We start from the raw sequence: 16,399 nt of genomic DNA, 5'->3' as shown, positions 1-16,399 counted from the left end.
GACCTTAATTTTATAATTTGTTAATCATTTCAATCCTTATTCCTTTTTAAAAAATTTATTTAAGTATAGCTAATCTACAATGTTGTGGTTTCTGGTGTACAATAAAGTGATTCAGTTCTATATCTATTCTTTTCATATTATTTTCCATTATGGTTTATTATAGGATATGTTATTATTATACAGTTTCCTGTGCTAGGACCTTGTTGTTTATATATTTTGTACAAAATAGTTTTCATCTGCTTTTAATCTTTATTCTTAATTGTTGAAACAGAAAGATAGTCTACATAAACCCATACACACTTTTAAATACAACTATCCTTACTTAAAAGGTAGAAAAGGAATTTTAATAAAAATTGTTAAAGATCTGTCATAGTGTTAGATTCTAAAACACAGACTGACCTGAAGCAGAGGTCTAGGCTGAGGTACATGTCTCTGTGGGTTCTAGTGTTGCTTCTTGAAAATAATGGACAAGCTGAAAAGCCTAAATGGAACACAACTATCTGCCTTTAAAATATGCTGCCTCTTTTTCTTAAGAGCAGCACATGACTTTATCACTGAAACCCTCTAGTCTCTTGTTTTAGTGTTTTGTTTGTTGCTGTGCTTGATTTCGGTTCTGTTCTTTGAATGTGAACAAAAATATCTAAACAACTTAGCTAGAGCCAGAACAGACTTGTTTCTGAGAGAAGCTGATTATTCATATCCCAGTGAAATAATCTCATGGGCTTCTATAGACGCCACTGAGAGCATATCCTCAATTGAGATTAGAGAGCATATCCTTTAATATCCTCTCATGGAAACCTTTTCCTGTGATGTTGTTGCTTATCGTTCTCATTAACTTTGTTACATGTTTCTAAGAACACAGTTTTAAGCACTTAGACTAGTTTACTTGTTTTCATTACATCAAATTATAACTCTGTGCTGGCAGAGTGAGGACAAGAATTTCAGGCGTGGGTCAACCTGGAGAAGGCAGTTTCCTCCCCGTGAAGTACATGGAATCAGCATGATGCCCGGGTCCTCAGAAACACTGCCAGCTGGATTCAGGTTAACTACAACGTCTGGGCAGTCAAGGAAAATGACAACGGATGGTACAGTAGTTTTGCATTTGTGCTTACAAAGTAAAACGCTTGTTTAGCAAATGCTATCATTCTCTGATCTTGCACAGCTTTCTGAAACTGACTCTTTCCTTAAGTTGGTTTGCTTTGCTTGAAGTTTGCTTTGCTTTCATCAGACTATTCTCTTTTGTAAATTGCTAATGCATGAACTCACAGCACTTTATTCACATTTAAAAAATAATTTAAAATTAAATCCTGAAAAGGACAATTTTGGCTAATGTCCACATCTAGGAAGAAAAACATCTGCATGATTTGTGTTTCTTTACTCTTCTATTCACCAAGTAAATAATTTGTTTAGAGTTTGGATTTGGACTAACTGTCCTTAATAAATGGAAATTAACTCCACTGTTGCCCTACATGCTTGAATATTGCAAAGTTTTATATTTCATCTTAAAAACTTGGACTCATCAGATATTTTCATCTCTGACCAAGGCAGAAGGCCTTAAATAAACAAGCACAACCATGAGAAGAGAATTAAACAAACACAAAACCAACAGTAATTTCCCAATTAGTATTTCCTTCTGTGGACATTAGACTTGTGTTGTATATTTCACAAAGGAAAACAGCCATTCTGGAGGAGAGAGACAGCCCTGAAATTGTAGTTACCAAGTTTTGTCTGTTGGGTAGGCACTGAACAAAAAAGTCCCACACTCTTTTACTGAGAAAACCACCTATAAATCACTATTTCTTTTTAAGGTGGGAGCTATCATGGCCCTTAACATTAGTTCTAGTGTAAGCCGTGAGTTTGGTCTACATTTCTTCTAACGTGTTCCTATTATGGATACAGTATCAAAATTCATGAGGAAGTTAAGATGATCAAAATGAGTGTAGAAGCTTTTCACTGTCGGAGGGGAAGAAAATCCATCGTACTGAATTCTCCAAGAGCAATCTTTGCTTCAAAAACAGGAGCACCCAAGGGAACTGTTGCTATTAACAGACTTCATCTTAGGAGGAATACAACTTGAAAGCTCAGTTGACTCACACTGGAATACATTTTCATTAGTAGCTTGGTCTCAAGGAAAGGAATATGAGTGGCTTCTGTCTGAGAGAAAGAAGATCTATTAATATGTCCAGATCCCTTTATGCAGGGAAAGTAAACCTTTCTCATCGGAAATTTTGTACTCCATCACCTGAGTCCCTCTAAAGCCCTTTTCTCCGTTTGCAGTTGCTTCATCAAGACTGCAGAGGTTAGACAACTCCACTGTTCGTACATACTCATGTTGACAAGCCACTCAAAGGAGGCAGCACTGACTTGCTGTGAGTAGTTTTCGTTGGCTGACAAAAAACAAACCACCAAAAAAAGAAAAACGGAACCTACATAGACTAGGAAATATATACATGATACTCTTTGGTATGGCCTAGCAGTACAGAAGTGAAAATAATAACCCCTTTGAATTTCTAGAGAGTAAAAGGCCTCTTCATAATGTAACTCTTCATCTAGGATTTTCTATCACTGTCTGTCTGCTATGGTTTAAGGCCTGTCTGTTGGAGGCCTGTCACTCTCTTATTTCACATCAATGCATTGCTACCACCCTGGCTTCTACTTTTTAGGAGCATTTTATATTGATGCACATAGCATTTGATGATGAGAGTCTGGCATTTATAGAATAAGACACTATTAAGTGAGTACTTTATATAGGGGAAGCGGAAGTAGGCAAACAGTTATTCTTGTAGGTGTCCAGAGTCAAAATAGTAGTAGAGACAGGCAAATGACTTGGAGGTGATTTCATATTAAAAAAAAAAACAAAAATATAACTGAGAAAAACTGAACGTCTGGTATGTTGTTTTTCATCAATATGATTTATATCTGTTGAAATACATAGTAATTTTAAGTATCTCAGATGTACAGCATAGGAACAAAGTGAAATAACTTTATAACAATGGTGGACAGAATAGAAAACCATGCTGTATAATCATTAAGGTATAAGGTATTTGTACTTGGAGAAATACTAGTTGATGGAACCTACTTCCAAAGTTTTATTAAAGAACAGTCTTTAGCAAAACTAAGTTTTCCTAGAGTATAAATGTCAAGGACATTTTTTTAATCTACAACTCTACTTTACTAAAATAGTCCACCATGGACAATGGATCGATATTTTGGAAAAATGTTTTTTAGGGCAATATTTAGAAACAAATGTGTGCACAGGGATGGGGAGAGGAACAGCTCATCTTGTGCTGTTTATTCATTGCCTTGAACTAAAAGCTCCACGCAGTTTACTGATGGTCTTCGGGGCCTAATATAGGAGCTGGTATGCTGCCTTATTTGGGTCACTATTTTGAAACTGCTGATGATAAAACAAAAGCTTTCAGATAAGAGATGTAATTTCAGAATGTAAAACCCTAACATTAAAAATTTAATGACAGTATCCAATTAATAATTTGGCTAAATGAGAGGTTTTCCAAAATACCATTTTTAATAGTTTCTACACATAATATAACAATTTACCAGGAGCAGAATACATCACTAATTCACAAATGACTATTTAATATATTGAGTACTGCTTGCTTCTTAGCTCTTAACTGATGGGTAGAACTACTCTTTAACTATTTGCAGTCTGTATTTTGTGCATGGCATTCTAGTTCATACTTCCTAGCTTTTACCATTAAATGGGATAAATGTATTTATTTCCAGTAAATTAACCTGGGACGACCAATTTCTATTTTGAGGAACTATTAGCACGTTTGTCATTAACGTAATTCAGAACATATTGGGCTGGCCAGAAAGTTCATTCTGCTTTTTCCATAAGATCTTATGTATATATATGTACGTCTGCGCACACTCCGTCACGTCCAACTCTTTGTGGTCCCATAGACTGTAACCTTCCAGGCTCGTCTGTCCATGGAATTTTCCAGGCAAGGATACTGAGCAGGCTGTCATTTTCCCCTCCTCCAGGGGAATTTTAGTGACCCAGGGATCAAGCCCACATCTCCTCTGTCTCCTGCATTGGCAGGAGTGTTCCTTATCACTAGCGCCACCCAAGAAGCCCCCATAAAACCTTATGGATGGAAAAACCTGAATGAACTTTTTGGCCAATCCAATGTTAATATTTTTCTTGTGTTGGGATAGTAATTGTGATCTTTTCCTTATTATGACTGGAAAGAATCTGTGATGACCCAGATTCTTTATGTTACTGATTATCACTGTTTTTGTCACTATTAAACAACGGTATCTTTTGAAGAGCACATAGAAGTTAGAATACAGATCTATTCCATGGAAAAAGTCAGCTCAGTGTATTAATGAGCAAGCCATACATTTTTCAAAAAGGACTGCTGACATTTTCTCTGAATACCTTTGTTTGTATTACGGCCATACTTTCCATGAAGTTGAACAAATCTTATTTTTGAAGCTTGCCTGCACAAAATTAGAGAGGAGCAAATATTAATTACATACAGCTATTAGTTGGCCCCAAGATAATCCCCTACTCATTATCTCTTAGGACAAAAGTGGGCAAGATGCATGGAACTGCACCAAAAATAGCAGAGGGAGAGTTTCCAGTCTGGTGTCTTTCTGTAAACTAATGCTGTCCATTACACATTTTAGATGTCGTCTTTTCAGTCTACTCTACCTAAAGTGCACTACCATCCAAGAAGACAAGCAGTGAAAACCTTTGTGAAGACTGGATTCCAAGGAAATAACCACAAGTAATGCTTCACTGACTGAAAATGTGATTCTGGGGGAGTCAGATATTAAGTTTGATTAGTTTACTACACTTGTAAGAAAATGCTCAAGTCATTTGAATACTAAGCATCATCCACATCATAAATTCTGTACAACAGATGCTTTTATGAAATGGAGCCACTTGTTTTTTCATGTTTTATTGTAATATACTAGGCCTTTATGTATTACTGTGTATGTATTTCTTTTTAAATGTGTAAGTCTTATGTAAATGGATATAAATATGATTTTTTTAAAAATAAAATATATGGTTCATGGAGTCCTGAGTGCAAACATTTGACAATTCCAAGTACTGTTTGTATTTTACCATTCCACCATTTTTACAGTTTTTGAATTGTAACAGTCAAATCGGTATGTTTCCTGGAAGCATGCTTCATGCTTCCACATGGTTCTCCTTCAAGTCTGTCAATCCTTAAAGCTGAAAACCTGCCTCTGATCATGTAAAAAAGAGTGATTTAACCTGGAACTGGAGCCAAAAACAGACCTTTAAAGGCAATCAGGGATGTCCTATATCTTTAGAAATAGCACTGTGATGGCTCGATCTCCTTTTCAATACAAAACAAAGCCAAACTGTTTACAAGAGTCAAAGCAATTATTTAAAAAAAAGAAAATATTTATAAAGAAAAAACATTATCTTCTCTTGTTACCTGTGGACCAAGGAACAAAAAACCTCTTTACTAAGAACCCCATGTTCATCCAAATACCCTGCACGGCCAGCCGTCAGCAGCACTGTTCAGTGACTCAACCACTGCAGAGTCTGAGGTCATCTCCACTGGAAAAACAGAAATCCCCAGAAACCCTTCCTTTCTGTCAATGTAACAGGGCATTAGCCAGACTCATGTCTAATGTTTTAAGCTTTTAGCCCAGAAGGCCTTGTTGGGACTTCCCTGAAGTCAGTCTTATCAGAGGAAATAACTGAAAGACAGAATGATGAACATATATAGTGTATAAAAGTATCGAAGAGTAATCTCTTCCCTGTGGCTTTATTTGGTGGTGTTAACTGTTGTTTATTCTTTGTTTATATGGGAGATTTCAAAGTAAAATCTATTTAATAATATCATTTATCTAACTGCTGATTTTCTGCTGCTTGATCTTATTAAGAGCAAGACCTGTCATTAGTAATTCTTTTTTTTTGTATTTAATTTGCTGTGTTTGCACGTACATTACAATTGTTTGGATGTCGATTTTTTGTTTAACAGACTCAGTCAAAAGGTAATGGTAACAGAAAACCTCTCCATTGTCAATAAAAAAAAATACTTCCCAGTTCTCTGTTTAAGCTTTATTTTCTAGTCACATATAAAGATTTTACTCAAACTATAATGAAAATCATTCTTTTTAGTGATTCTCAATCTAATATTTATCTACAAAGGTGAGGCTGCCACAAGAGGGTGCACTAAACTTGCTTGTGAAAGTGATTTTAAATTTTCTAAAAATGCTGCTTGATTGGAAACAATGGTAAAGAGCTTTTTAGGTTCATCTGAATATGGGGATCTTGACTTACAGAAATGAAGTATAACATAGAAATTATGGTATCATAATAACAAAGTAGATTTGTATCTACTGTTATGCATGACTTAATTGTGTAATAGTTTTTCCCCTTTAGAGATCACCTAGCAAGACATATTAATCATTTAGAATAGACTCAAACATACAGAGATATACAGTTACTTACCTCAAAACCCATAAAATATTCTTCAGTGTATAAGATCATTTGTGTCAGATTCTAAAACCCAATTAACTGATTAAGCTTAGAACCTTGGTTTTCTTGCTTTTAACCACCATCATCATGAATTTTTATATTTTTAATAATCAGAAATTTACACGTATAATTCCCTATAAATAAAACTGCTTCTTGTAAAACAGTTCTCACTTATATACACTTAGTACATTTTAAAAAGCAAACTAGCTTCATTAATTGGCAAACACTTTTCTATAGATTTTAAAATATTTACATTTTAATTTTTCTAATACCTTACAGTAAAAAAATTCTATGAAATGACAAATGAAGATCATACAGAATTTATTTCAGCAAATTACATTTTTTAGTAACATTATTAGTGTTATTTTTAAAGACATGTTTAATTCAAAATATTTTAAATACTTTCGAGTGAAAGTACCTTATAGTCAGTATTAAGATAGAAAATTCCTTTTTTTCCTTCAAAATTTAAGCAATCTGTTGGCTTGACTGTATTTTTCTGGTCCCACATTCAGTCTTGTGAGAATAACAGTACTTTCTCTGACCCTGCAAAGGAGATCAATTTCCTCAACCAGATACAAGAAAACATTACTTGCCTGGTCTTGTGCACTGTTTCCCAATCCCACTCAACTGGAAAATAGCTCAAGCCTGCTTGCTGAAGTGTCTTCTCCAGGAAAAATGTGCAAGAGGATCAAAGACAATCTGTATGCAATTGTTGGATCTGCCTGAGCTTACACCTCACAAATGAACAGCTAACGAATGTGCCGTTTCAAATCAACTGAATTTTATATGAAAAACACGGCAATACATCCTAACGCGAAGACATTAAAAAGTGTATTATTTGTTAAGATTACAGTTGTGATAATAGATAAAATGTACGGAAGAGAAGAGACAGTTTAAGGAACCTAACAGCTTCAAATTATAAATTGAATATCTATCTAATCAGTGTAACTCAGGCTTCTAAAATAAAGGGAACAATTAGATGAATGTATTTTTTCAGGTGTAACAATCAAAAAGTCAATTTTAGCAAATAACAATTTACTCTGAGAAGCCATTTGTTTTACAGTCTACGATCCAAAGAATCCTAACATTTTCAGAATGTCTTCATACAATTTGTAAGCAATTTTTATGGAACAAACAAGTAAAAAAGCTCATCTATTATTTCTCATATATACTTCTTCACGTGTTACCGGACTTTTATGTTAGGACAATTGCTCTTAAAATAACGTTACTGATGGACTGAAAGATTGAGGAATACTTTGAGAACCATCAAAGACTCAATAGGTATGGCATTTTTTTTTTTTTAGTTTGAATGTATTCTTTAATAACTGATACCATGTAGAACCCTAAGTAAACCAAATGTTTAATTATCTGTATATACTCTGGTTAACTGGCACAAAGACTCATTTCTAGTTCTTTGTTAATGCTCAATAATTTTACAAAAGTTTAAATAGAAAGATGTGCTTTGGATGTGACAACTTTTTTTCAGTGAGTTATTTTAAAATTAGAGATTTCACATAAAATCTGGAATTTTGGTTTCTCTTAAAACTTCTCCTGGTCTTTAGCATATGTAAAATGTAAAAAATTTTACATTTCTTCCTTAAGAGCTTTCCTTGACAGTTTACCCATTTCTATGTCATTTCCTTTTTTCCAAAAGAAGTTGAGATCATTACAAAGTATCTAGTCAACTCTGAACCTGAAGCAGTAAGAGGGGCTGCAAAGAGGCCTCATCTGCATGACTAAGAGATTGGATGAATGGACCTCTGTGCTCTCTACCTGGCCTGTGACCTCCCTTGACCAAGTGACACAGGACTGGAGAGAGCTGTACCTTTGTACCCAGTGTTCCCTGAGGATGTGTGAGGAGACAAATTCTCCTACCTAGAAAATTATGTCTCAGTGATTATCTAAAACTTCCCATTTCACCCATTTCATTTAAAATAACCAACCCTGTGAGCATCTCAAGAATATTCAAAGATATTCAGAACTTCTATAAGAAAATAATAACTGTTTTCTGACTTCAACTTGAGTTTTAGGTCTTGGATCAAAGCTGCAGAGTCCTAATTTAAGGAAGTGGCTCGATAGTAGTGTCATTTTTTTGGTGGGGGTAGGAGTTACAATTTATAAAAATCACACATTAGATATATTTTTCTTAAATGCAAGTTCTGGAAAATCTATATAATAATGAGCATGATACAGACAACTGGTGACAGTGCTAATTGGGCTAATCAAACAGAAGGCACAGGTCTTATTAGTCTTCAAGTACAGTCTTTTAGACTAAGCCCTACAATTTACATTTCAGTTTGCATATTATTTCGATATTTATTTCTGGGAAGTAATTCTAAAAACTTACTCCAATTAGAAAAGTGACTCAAAAAAGAAGAAAAAAAGTCATGATGCCTGCTTCAACATGTCTTCTATGTGCTCAAAAATTCCAGGATCTTCAATTGTAGGAGACACCTGGAAAGAAGATTAGAGTCTGATGAAGGTGCTTTCATGAACCCCTTCCACTCTCTGTATTAGCAGTTCAATGCAATTTTGTATTCCCTACTATCATATATATATGGAAAGGTTCAAAAATAGCAAACTTGAACTTAATATTTTAATATGGCTTCCCTGGTGGCTTAGACAGTAAAGAATCTGCCTGCAAAGCAGGAGACCTGGGTTCGATCCCTGGGTCAGGAAGATCCCCTGAAGGAGGGAATGGTAACCCACTCCAGTATTCTTGCCTGGAGAATCCCATGGACATAAGAGCCTGGTGGGCTACAATCCATGCAGTGGTAAAGAGTCGACATGACTGAGCGATTAACATTTTAACAGTAAAATAAATGGTTCAGTTAGCAAAACGATCAGTCCTAGACGCGCAGCATTTAGTCACTCAGCCCTGTCAGTCCTAAATGGTACTTTTTTTATCGGTCTTTGAATGAACCTCCATAGAAAGATTTTTGTTTGTTTTGCTTTGCCCACACAACCACTCTTTATTGCTGTATCACTTTTTGCAAGACTTTTATGATTAAAATGTATAACTATGCATATATAATATGCACACAAATTAAAAGAATGCATATGTTTGAATCAACTTAAATACCCTAAAATAATTTTCACTCAAAGCAGGAAAGATAATGAGCATATATATCAAATTAGAACTGTTAAAATATCTTATAGCCAGTCTCAAGTGTTTACTTTCTCACTAACAGTCGCTATTGACTGCAATGAAGCAAAATCTATCCTTAATAAGACTGAGTTTCCACAATTTGTTTGAAATTAACTGACATATTCACTAATACTTTATTAAATAATAAAGATATTTAAAATATTTTTATTTAAAAAATAAAAAAATTTTAAATTAAAAAATAAAATATTTCACATACTGGTTCTTATAATCAAAGAATATGATCTTAATGTTTCCTCCAAAACCCTCATTCCTATAGAGAGAATGGCTATGCAATCTGCTCCTTAACATTAAAAAAAAGAGAAGTACTATTATGTATTTTTTAGGAATATAATTCATGATTGAGAACCATTTAAAGAGTTTTGTTGACACCAAAGAAATGGGGGAGAACATTTCAGAACCAAGCACTAAACGGCCTTGATAATTTACCTTATATGGCTTGCCATTGACAAGGGCAGACAGAGTTGAGCGGGGAATTTTGCCAGATCTGGTTTTGGGTAACTGTTTGACAAACACCGCTTTCCGAAAAGCAGCCACAGGGCCAATGGTCTGTCTAACGTGTTTCACAATTTCTTCTAAAACTTGTTCCTCTGTTGTATTTATATCTAGGGAGAAAGTTCAGATGGTAAGCTCTGCATTAACCTTAATCATTCAGGGCCCAAACAGGGAAGACAAAGACAGCTTACCTTTTTTCAACACGCAGAGGGCTAATGGGATATGACCTTTCAAAGAATCTTCCTTCCCAACAACAGCACAGTCGGCCACAATGCCAAGGGAAAGGATAGACTGTAATTTAAGAAAGCGTTCATTTAGATGTTTATACACATATATATGCAGTATATATAATTTCAACTCGGAAAAACAGTACGTGACAGAGAACTTAAAAACCCAGAGCTGCCTCTGTGAAAATGACTATCAATTCACTATTCATATCTTTATGACTGAGGTGAATGGTTAAGATCCCAAAGTCACTAAAGACTGGCAGTAATTAAGACAGATTGCTTAGCTTACCTGGAAAGTAAGGGAATGACTTCTTCATCTCAGTTGTTTATTAATGAAGTCAGGGAAACTATGCAATGGATACCACTTGGGAACAAATTGCAATGGGCCTTGGAAAACAGATGGCCTCATGGTGATTTGACTTCAGTGCTGGCTACCAGAAGAACCCCAAATCATGAATAAACAGTGATTTTATTTCTCTTCTTGAGTGCCCACCTATCCAGAGAGGATTTTCCAAGAAGTAGAGAAAGAAGTTGGACAGAAAGTAAAGCCCTGACATCAGACAATCACCATTGTTGAGCACCCATTTTCATATTGTTCACCCTAAGCTCTAGAAAATGGGCTTCCCTGGTGGCTCAGACTGTAAAGAATCTGCCTGCAGTGGGGAAGACCTGGCTTAGATCCCCGGGTTGCGAAGATCCACTGGAGGAGGGCATGGCAACCCACTCCAGTATTCTTGCCTGAAGAATCCCCATGGACATAAGAGCCTGGTGGGCTACAATCCATGCAGTGGTAAAGAGGAGCCTGGCGGGCTATAGTCCATAGGGTTGCAAAGAGTCGGACTCAACTGAGCGACAAAACACAGCACAACACAGGCTCTAAATACCTTAAAGAGCAAAGCAATTTCTATCCTGAATCATGAGAACCCACAGAGTAATCACATGAAATAGAGAAGCTTAGGATTAAAAAACAAAACAAAACAAAACATTCTGCTATGATGGGACTTTTAAAAATGAATGTTCAAAAATTTCTTTTCCATGAGATTAATATACATTTCTTATGACTTCTCCCCTGTGGGAAGCTGGTGCCTATCAAAGGCTGAGTTTTCAAGGAAGGATTTCCCACACTCACTACATTTAGAGGGCTTCTCTCCTAGATGAGATATACATTTGTGTGATACACATTTCAGTGACTCCAAACCCTTAATGGCTGGAGAAAACAGTAAGCAAACTTGTAACCAAGGGCTAGTGTGGCAGTCCCCATTCTTTCTTCAGCAAACATTTACAAATACCTCCTAACCTCCAACCCCCTATATTGCAGAAGGCTCAGTGGTGAACAAAAATAGGCTGGGTACTGTCTTAATGGTACTTGCAGTTTAGAAAGAAAGGCTTCCCAGGTGGCGCTAGTGGTAAAGAACCCCCCATGCCAATGCAGAAGAAGGAGAGGAGCTGGGTTCAATCCCTGGGTCAGGAAGATCCCCTAGAGAAGGGAATGGCAACCCACTCCAGTATTCTTGTGGAGAATCCCATAGACAGAGGAGCCTGGGGCTACAGCCCATGGGATCACAAAGAGTTGGACAAGACCAAGCAACTGAGCAGGCAGAGAAGTGATTAGACCAAGAGGAAGACGGGGCCAAAGCCAAAGGAAAGGGCTGGGCATGTTCCATTCAAATAAAAAGGAGACCAGTGTGGCTGGAAGTTCAGTTCAGCTACTCAGTCGTGTCTGACTCTTCGTGACCCCATAGACTGCAGCATGCCAGGCCTCCCTGTCCATCACCAACTCCCGGAGTTTACTCAAACTAATGTCCACTGAGTCGGTGATGCCATCCAACCATCTCATCCTCTGTTGTCCCCTTCTCCTCCTGCCCTCAATCTTTCCCAGCATCAGGGTCTTTTCCAATGAGTCAGTTCTTTGCATCAGGTAGCCAAAGTAATGGAGTTTCAGCTTCAGCATCAATCCTTCCAGTGAATATTCAGGACTGATTTCCTTTAGGTTGGACTGGTTGGATCTCCTTGCAGTCCAAGGGACTCTCAAGAGTCTTTTCTGACAACACAGTTCAAAAGCATTAATTCTTCAGTGCTCAGCTTTCTTTATAGTCCAGCTCTCACATCCATACATGACTACTGGAAAAACCAAGGCTTTGACTAGACCTTTGCTGGTAAAGTAATGTCTCTACTTTTTAATATGCTGTCTAGGTTGGTCACAGTTTTTCTTCCAAGGAGCAAATATCTTTCAAGTTCATGGCTGCTGTCACCATCGGCAGTGATTTTGGAGCCCAAAAAAATAAAGTCTGTCACTCTTTCCATTTTTTTCCCCATCTATTTGCCATGAAGTGAATGGGACCAGATGTCATGATCTTAGTTTTCTGAATGTTGAGCTTTAAGCCAACTTTTTCACTCTCCTCTTTCACTTTCATCAAGAAACTTTTTAGTTCCTCTTCACTTTCTGCCATAGGGTGGTGTCATCTGCATATCTGAGGTTATTGATATTTCTCCCAGCAATCTTGATTCCAGCTTGTGCTTCATCCAGCCCAGCGTTTCTCATGATGTACTCTGCATTTAAGTTAAATAAGCAGGGTGACAATATACAGCCTTGACGTATTCCTTTCCCTTTTTGGAACCAGTCTGTTGTTCCATGTCCAGTTCTAACTGTTGCTTCCTGACCTTTATCCAGATTTCTCAAGAGGCAGGTCAGGAGGTCTGGTATTCCCATCTTTTTAAGAATTTTCCACAGTTTGTTGTGATCCACACAGTCAAAGGCTTTGGCATTGTCAATAAAGCAGATGTTTTTCTGGAATTCTCTAGCTTTTTTGATGATCCAACAGATGTTGACAATTTGATCTCTGGAAAGCCTAGAGCAAAAGTGAGAATGGTGCAAGAGGAAATGAAGCTACAGAGGCAGAAAAAGGGCTGTGCCTGTGAAGGATTTTCTTATTGTAGTAGCATTGTCTGTGTTCATTCACCTCTCTTTACAACCCCTGGGACGGTAGCCCTCCAAGCTCCTCTGTCCATGGGATTGCCCAGGCAAGAATACTGAGTGGGTTGCCATGCCCTCTTCCAGGGGACCTTCCTGACCTAGGGATCAAACCCCTGTCTCCTGAGTCTCCTGCACTGCAGCCGGATTCTTTCCTGAGCCACTGGGGTTTCCCTTTAGTAGCACTGGAAGATGGTAAAGCACTTTCAGGAGGTAAGGAGGCTATGAAAGATCAGAATGGATTTTTTAAGACTTTATTTTTTTCAGAATAGTTTTAGATTCATAGCAAAACTGAGCAGAAAGTCCTGAGTTCCCATGTATCTCCTGTCCCATTTACACACAACCTCCACATCATCAAAATCCCTCACCAGAGCAGTGCAGTCGTTACAGCGGGGGAGCCACCACGAACACCACTATCACCCCACTCCAGAGCTGACATCAGACTTGGTGTACACTTTATGGGTTTTATGCCACATAGCCATGATTACAGTATTCTACTGAGTACATTCACTGCCCTAAAATCCTCTGTGTTCCGCCTCTTCATCCCTCACTTCTCAATAACTCCTGGCAACCACTGATCTTTTTGACTGTCTCCAAAGTTCTTATCCAGAACATTAATACACCTGGAACTGTACAATATGTAGCTGTTACCAATTGGTTTCTTTCCCTTCAGTGTGGATTCTGAGAAACACAGACTTACTTTGGTTTCATTGTGAAGAATAAACAAAGGGTTGTTGAATGTGGGTGCAATGATTTACACAGAGAAAACCCTAGAGAGGCTATAAGAGTAGACTGAAGTCATAGGAGGGGGTATACAAAGATCCAGAGGTTTTTAGAGGTAAAATGGACAAAATTTGATGATAAATGGGATATGAAGTAAGAAGTCAAAGGGGTTAAAAATGATTCTGTGGTTTTGGCCTGAACAGCTGGTGTCATTTTTCTTTTCTTTTTTTTTTTTTTACAGTTTTTCAATTTTATTTTATTTTTAAACTTTACAATATTGTATTGGTCCTGCCATATATTGAAATGAATCTGCCACAGGCATACACGTGTTCCCCATCCTGAACCCTCCTCCCTCCTCCCTCCCCATACCATCCCTCTGGGTCGTCCCAGTGCACCAGCCCCAAGCATCCAGTATCGTGCATCGAACCTGGACTGGCGATTCGTTTCATATATGATATTATACATATTTCAATGCCATTCTCCCAAATCATCTCACCCTCTCCCTCTCCCACAGAGTCCAAAAGACTGTTCTATACATCAGTGTCTCTTTTGCTGTCTCGTATACAGGGTTATTGTTACCATTTTTCTAAATTCCATATATATGCGTTAGTATACTGTATTGGTGTTTGTCTTTCTGGCTTACTTCACTCTGTATAATAGGCTCCAGTTTCATCCACCTCATTAGAACTGATTCAAATGTATTCTTTTTAATGGCTGAATAATACTCCATTGTGTATATGTACCACAGCTTTATTATCCATTCATCTGCTGATGGACGTCTAGGTTGCTTCCATGTTCTGGCTATTATAAACAGTGCTGCAATGAATATTGGGGTACACGTGTCTCTTTCAATTCTGGTTTCCTCCATGTGTATGCCCAGCAGTGGGATTGCTGGATCATAAGGCAGTTCTATTTCCAGTTTTTTAAGGAATCTCCACACTGTTCTCCATAGTGGCTGTACTAGTTTGCATTCCCACCAACAGTGTAAGAGGGTTCCCTTTCCTCCACATCCTCTCCAGCATTTATTGCTTGTAGACTTTTGGATCGAAGCCATTCTGACTGGCGTGAAATGGTACCTCATAGTGGTTTTGATTTGCATTTCTCTGATAATGAGTGATGTTGAGCATCTTTTTATGTGTTTGTTAGCCATCTGTATGTCTTCTTTGGAGAAATGTCTATTTAGTTCTTTGGCCAATTTTTTGATTGGGTCATTTATTTTTCTGGAATTGAGCTGTAGGAGTTGCTTGTATATTTTTGAGATTAGTTGTTTGTCAGTTGCTTCATTTGCTATTATTTTCTCCCATTCTGAAGGCTGTCTTTTCACCTTGCTTATAGTTTCCTTTGTTGTGCAGAAGCTTTTAAGGTTAATTAGGTCCAATTTGTTTATTTTTGCTTTTATTTCCAATATTCCGGGAGGTGGGTCATAGAGGATTCTGCTGTGATGTATGTCAGAGAGTGTTTTGCCTATGTTCTTCTCTAGGAGTTTTATAGTTTCTGGTCTTACGTTTAGATCTTTTTTTTTTTTTTTTAAAGGTGAGTTAAAATTATTTTATTTATTTATTTTTTTTTATTCTTCCAATTTTATTTTATTTTTAAACTTTACATAATTGTATTAGTTTTGCCAAATATCAAAATGAATCCGCCACAGGTATACATGTGTTCCCCATCCCGAACCCTCCTCCCTCCTCCCTCCCCATACCATCCCTCTGGGCCGTCCCAGTGCACCAGCCCCAAGCATCCAGCATCATGCATCGAACCTGGACTGGCAACTCGTTTCCTACATGATATTTTACATGTTTCATTGCCATTCTCCCACATCTTCCCACCCTCTCCCTCTCCCACAGAGTCCATAAGACTGTTCTATACATCAGTGTCTCTTTTGCTGTCTCGTACACGGGTTATTGTTACCATCTTTCTAAATTCCATATATGCGTTAGTATACTGTATTTATGTTTTCCTTCTGGCTTACTTCACTCTGTATAATAGGCTCCAGTTTCATCCACCTCATTAGAACTGATTCAAATGTATTCTTTTTAATGGCTGAGTAATACTCCATTGTGTATATGTACCATACTTTCTTATCCATTCATCTGCTGATGGACATCTAGGTTGCTTCCACGTCTTGGCTATTATAAACAGTGCTGCGATGAACATTGGAGTACACGTGTCTCTTTCCCTTCTGGTTTCTCAGTGTGTATGCCCAGCAGTGGGATTGCTGGGTCATAAGGCAGTTCTATTTCCAGTTTTTTAAGGAATCTCCACACTGTTCTCCATAGTGGCTGTACTAGTTTGCATTCCCACCAACAGTGTAAGAGGGTTCCCTTTTCTGC

At 37.4% G+C, this 16,399-nt stretch overlaps 2 protein-coding genes across 16 annotated transcripts in view; one reads left to right on the top strand and one right to left on the bottom strand.

The window, feature by feature from the left end:
- Positions 1 to 6,049, top strand: part of PPFIA2 (PTPRF interacting protein alpha 2) — a 501,553-nt gene extending 495,504 nt beyond the window's left edge. For 9 of the 13 annotated variants that reach the window (XM_061415641.1, XM_061415640.1, XM_061415635.1 and 6 more), the window contains 3 exons: positions 926 to 1,085; positions 2,278 to 2,369; positions 4,654 to 6,049. In XM_061415641.1, coding sequence (XP_061271625.1) covers positions 926 to 1,085; positions 2,278 to 2,336 — 219 coding nt within the window. In that variant the 3' untranslated portion in view covers positions 2,337 to 2,369; positions 4,654 to 6,049. The remainder of the gene's footprint in view (positions 1 to 925; positions 1,086 to 2,277; positions 2,370 to 4,653) is intronic. The other 4 variants (XM_061415638.1, XM_061415633.1, XM_061415631.1 and 1 more) reach the window with 1 other exon arrangement.
- ACSS3 (acyl-CoA synthetase short chain family member 3) overlaps positions 1 to 16,399 on the bottom strand; it is a 194,733-nt gene that overhangs the window by 8,042 nt on the left and 170,292 nt on the right. For 2 of the 3 annotated variants that reach the window (XM_061415644.1, XM_061415645.1), the window contains 3 exons: positions 10,340 to 10,439; positions 10,083 to 10,258; positions 7,777 to 8,941 (listed from right to left, as the gene is read on the bottom strand). In XM_061415644.1, coding sequence (XP_061271628.1) covers positions 8,873 to 8,941; positions 10,083 to 10,258; positions 10,340 to 10,439 — 345 coding nt within the window. In that variant the 3' untranslated portion in view covers positions 7,777 to 8,872. Of the gene's footprint in view, positions 1 to 7,776; positions 8,942 to 10,082; positions 10,259 to 10,339; positions 10,440 to 16,399 lie in introns of those variants that run through there. The other variant, XM_061415642.1, reaches the window with a different exon arrangement.

Source organism: Bos javanicus, chromosome 5, assembly GCF_032452875.1.
Source record: "Bos javanicus breed banteng chromosome 5, ARS-OSU_banteng_1.0, whole genome shotgun sequence".
Taxonomy (NCBI): Eukaryota; Metazoa; Chordata; class Mammalia; order Artiodactyla; family Bovidae; genus Bos; species Bos javanicus.
This window is presented reverse-complemented; position numbering and strand designations above follow the sequence as displayed.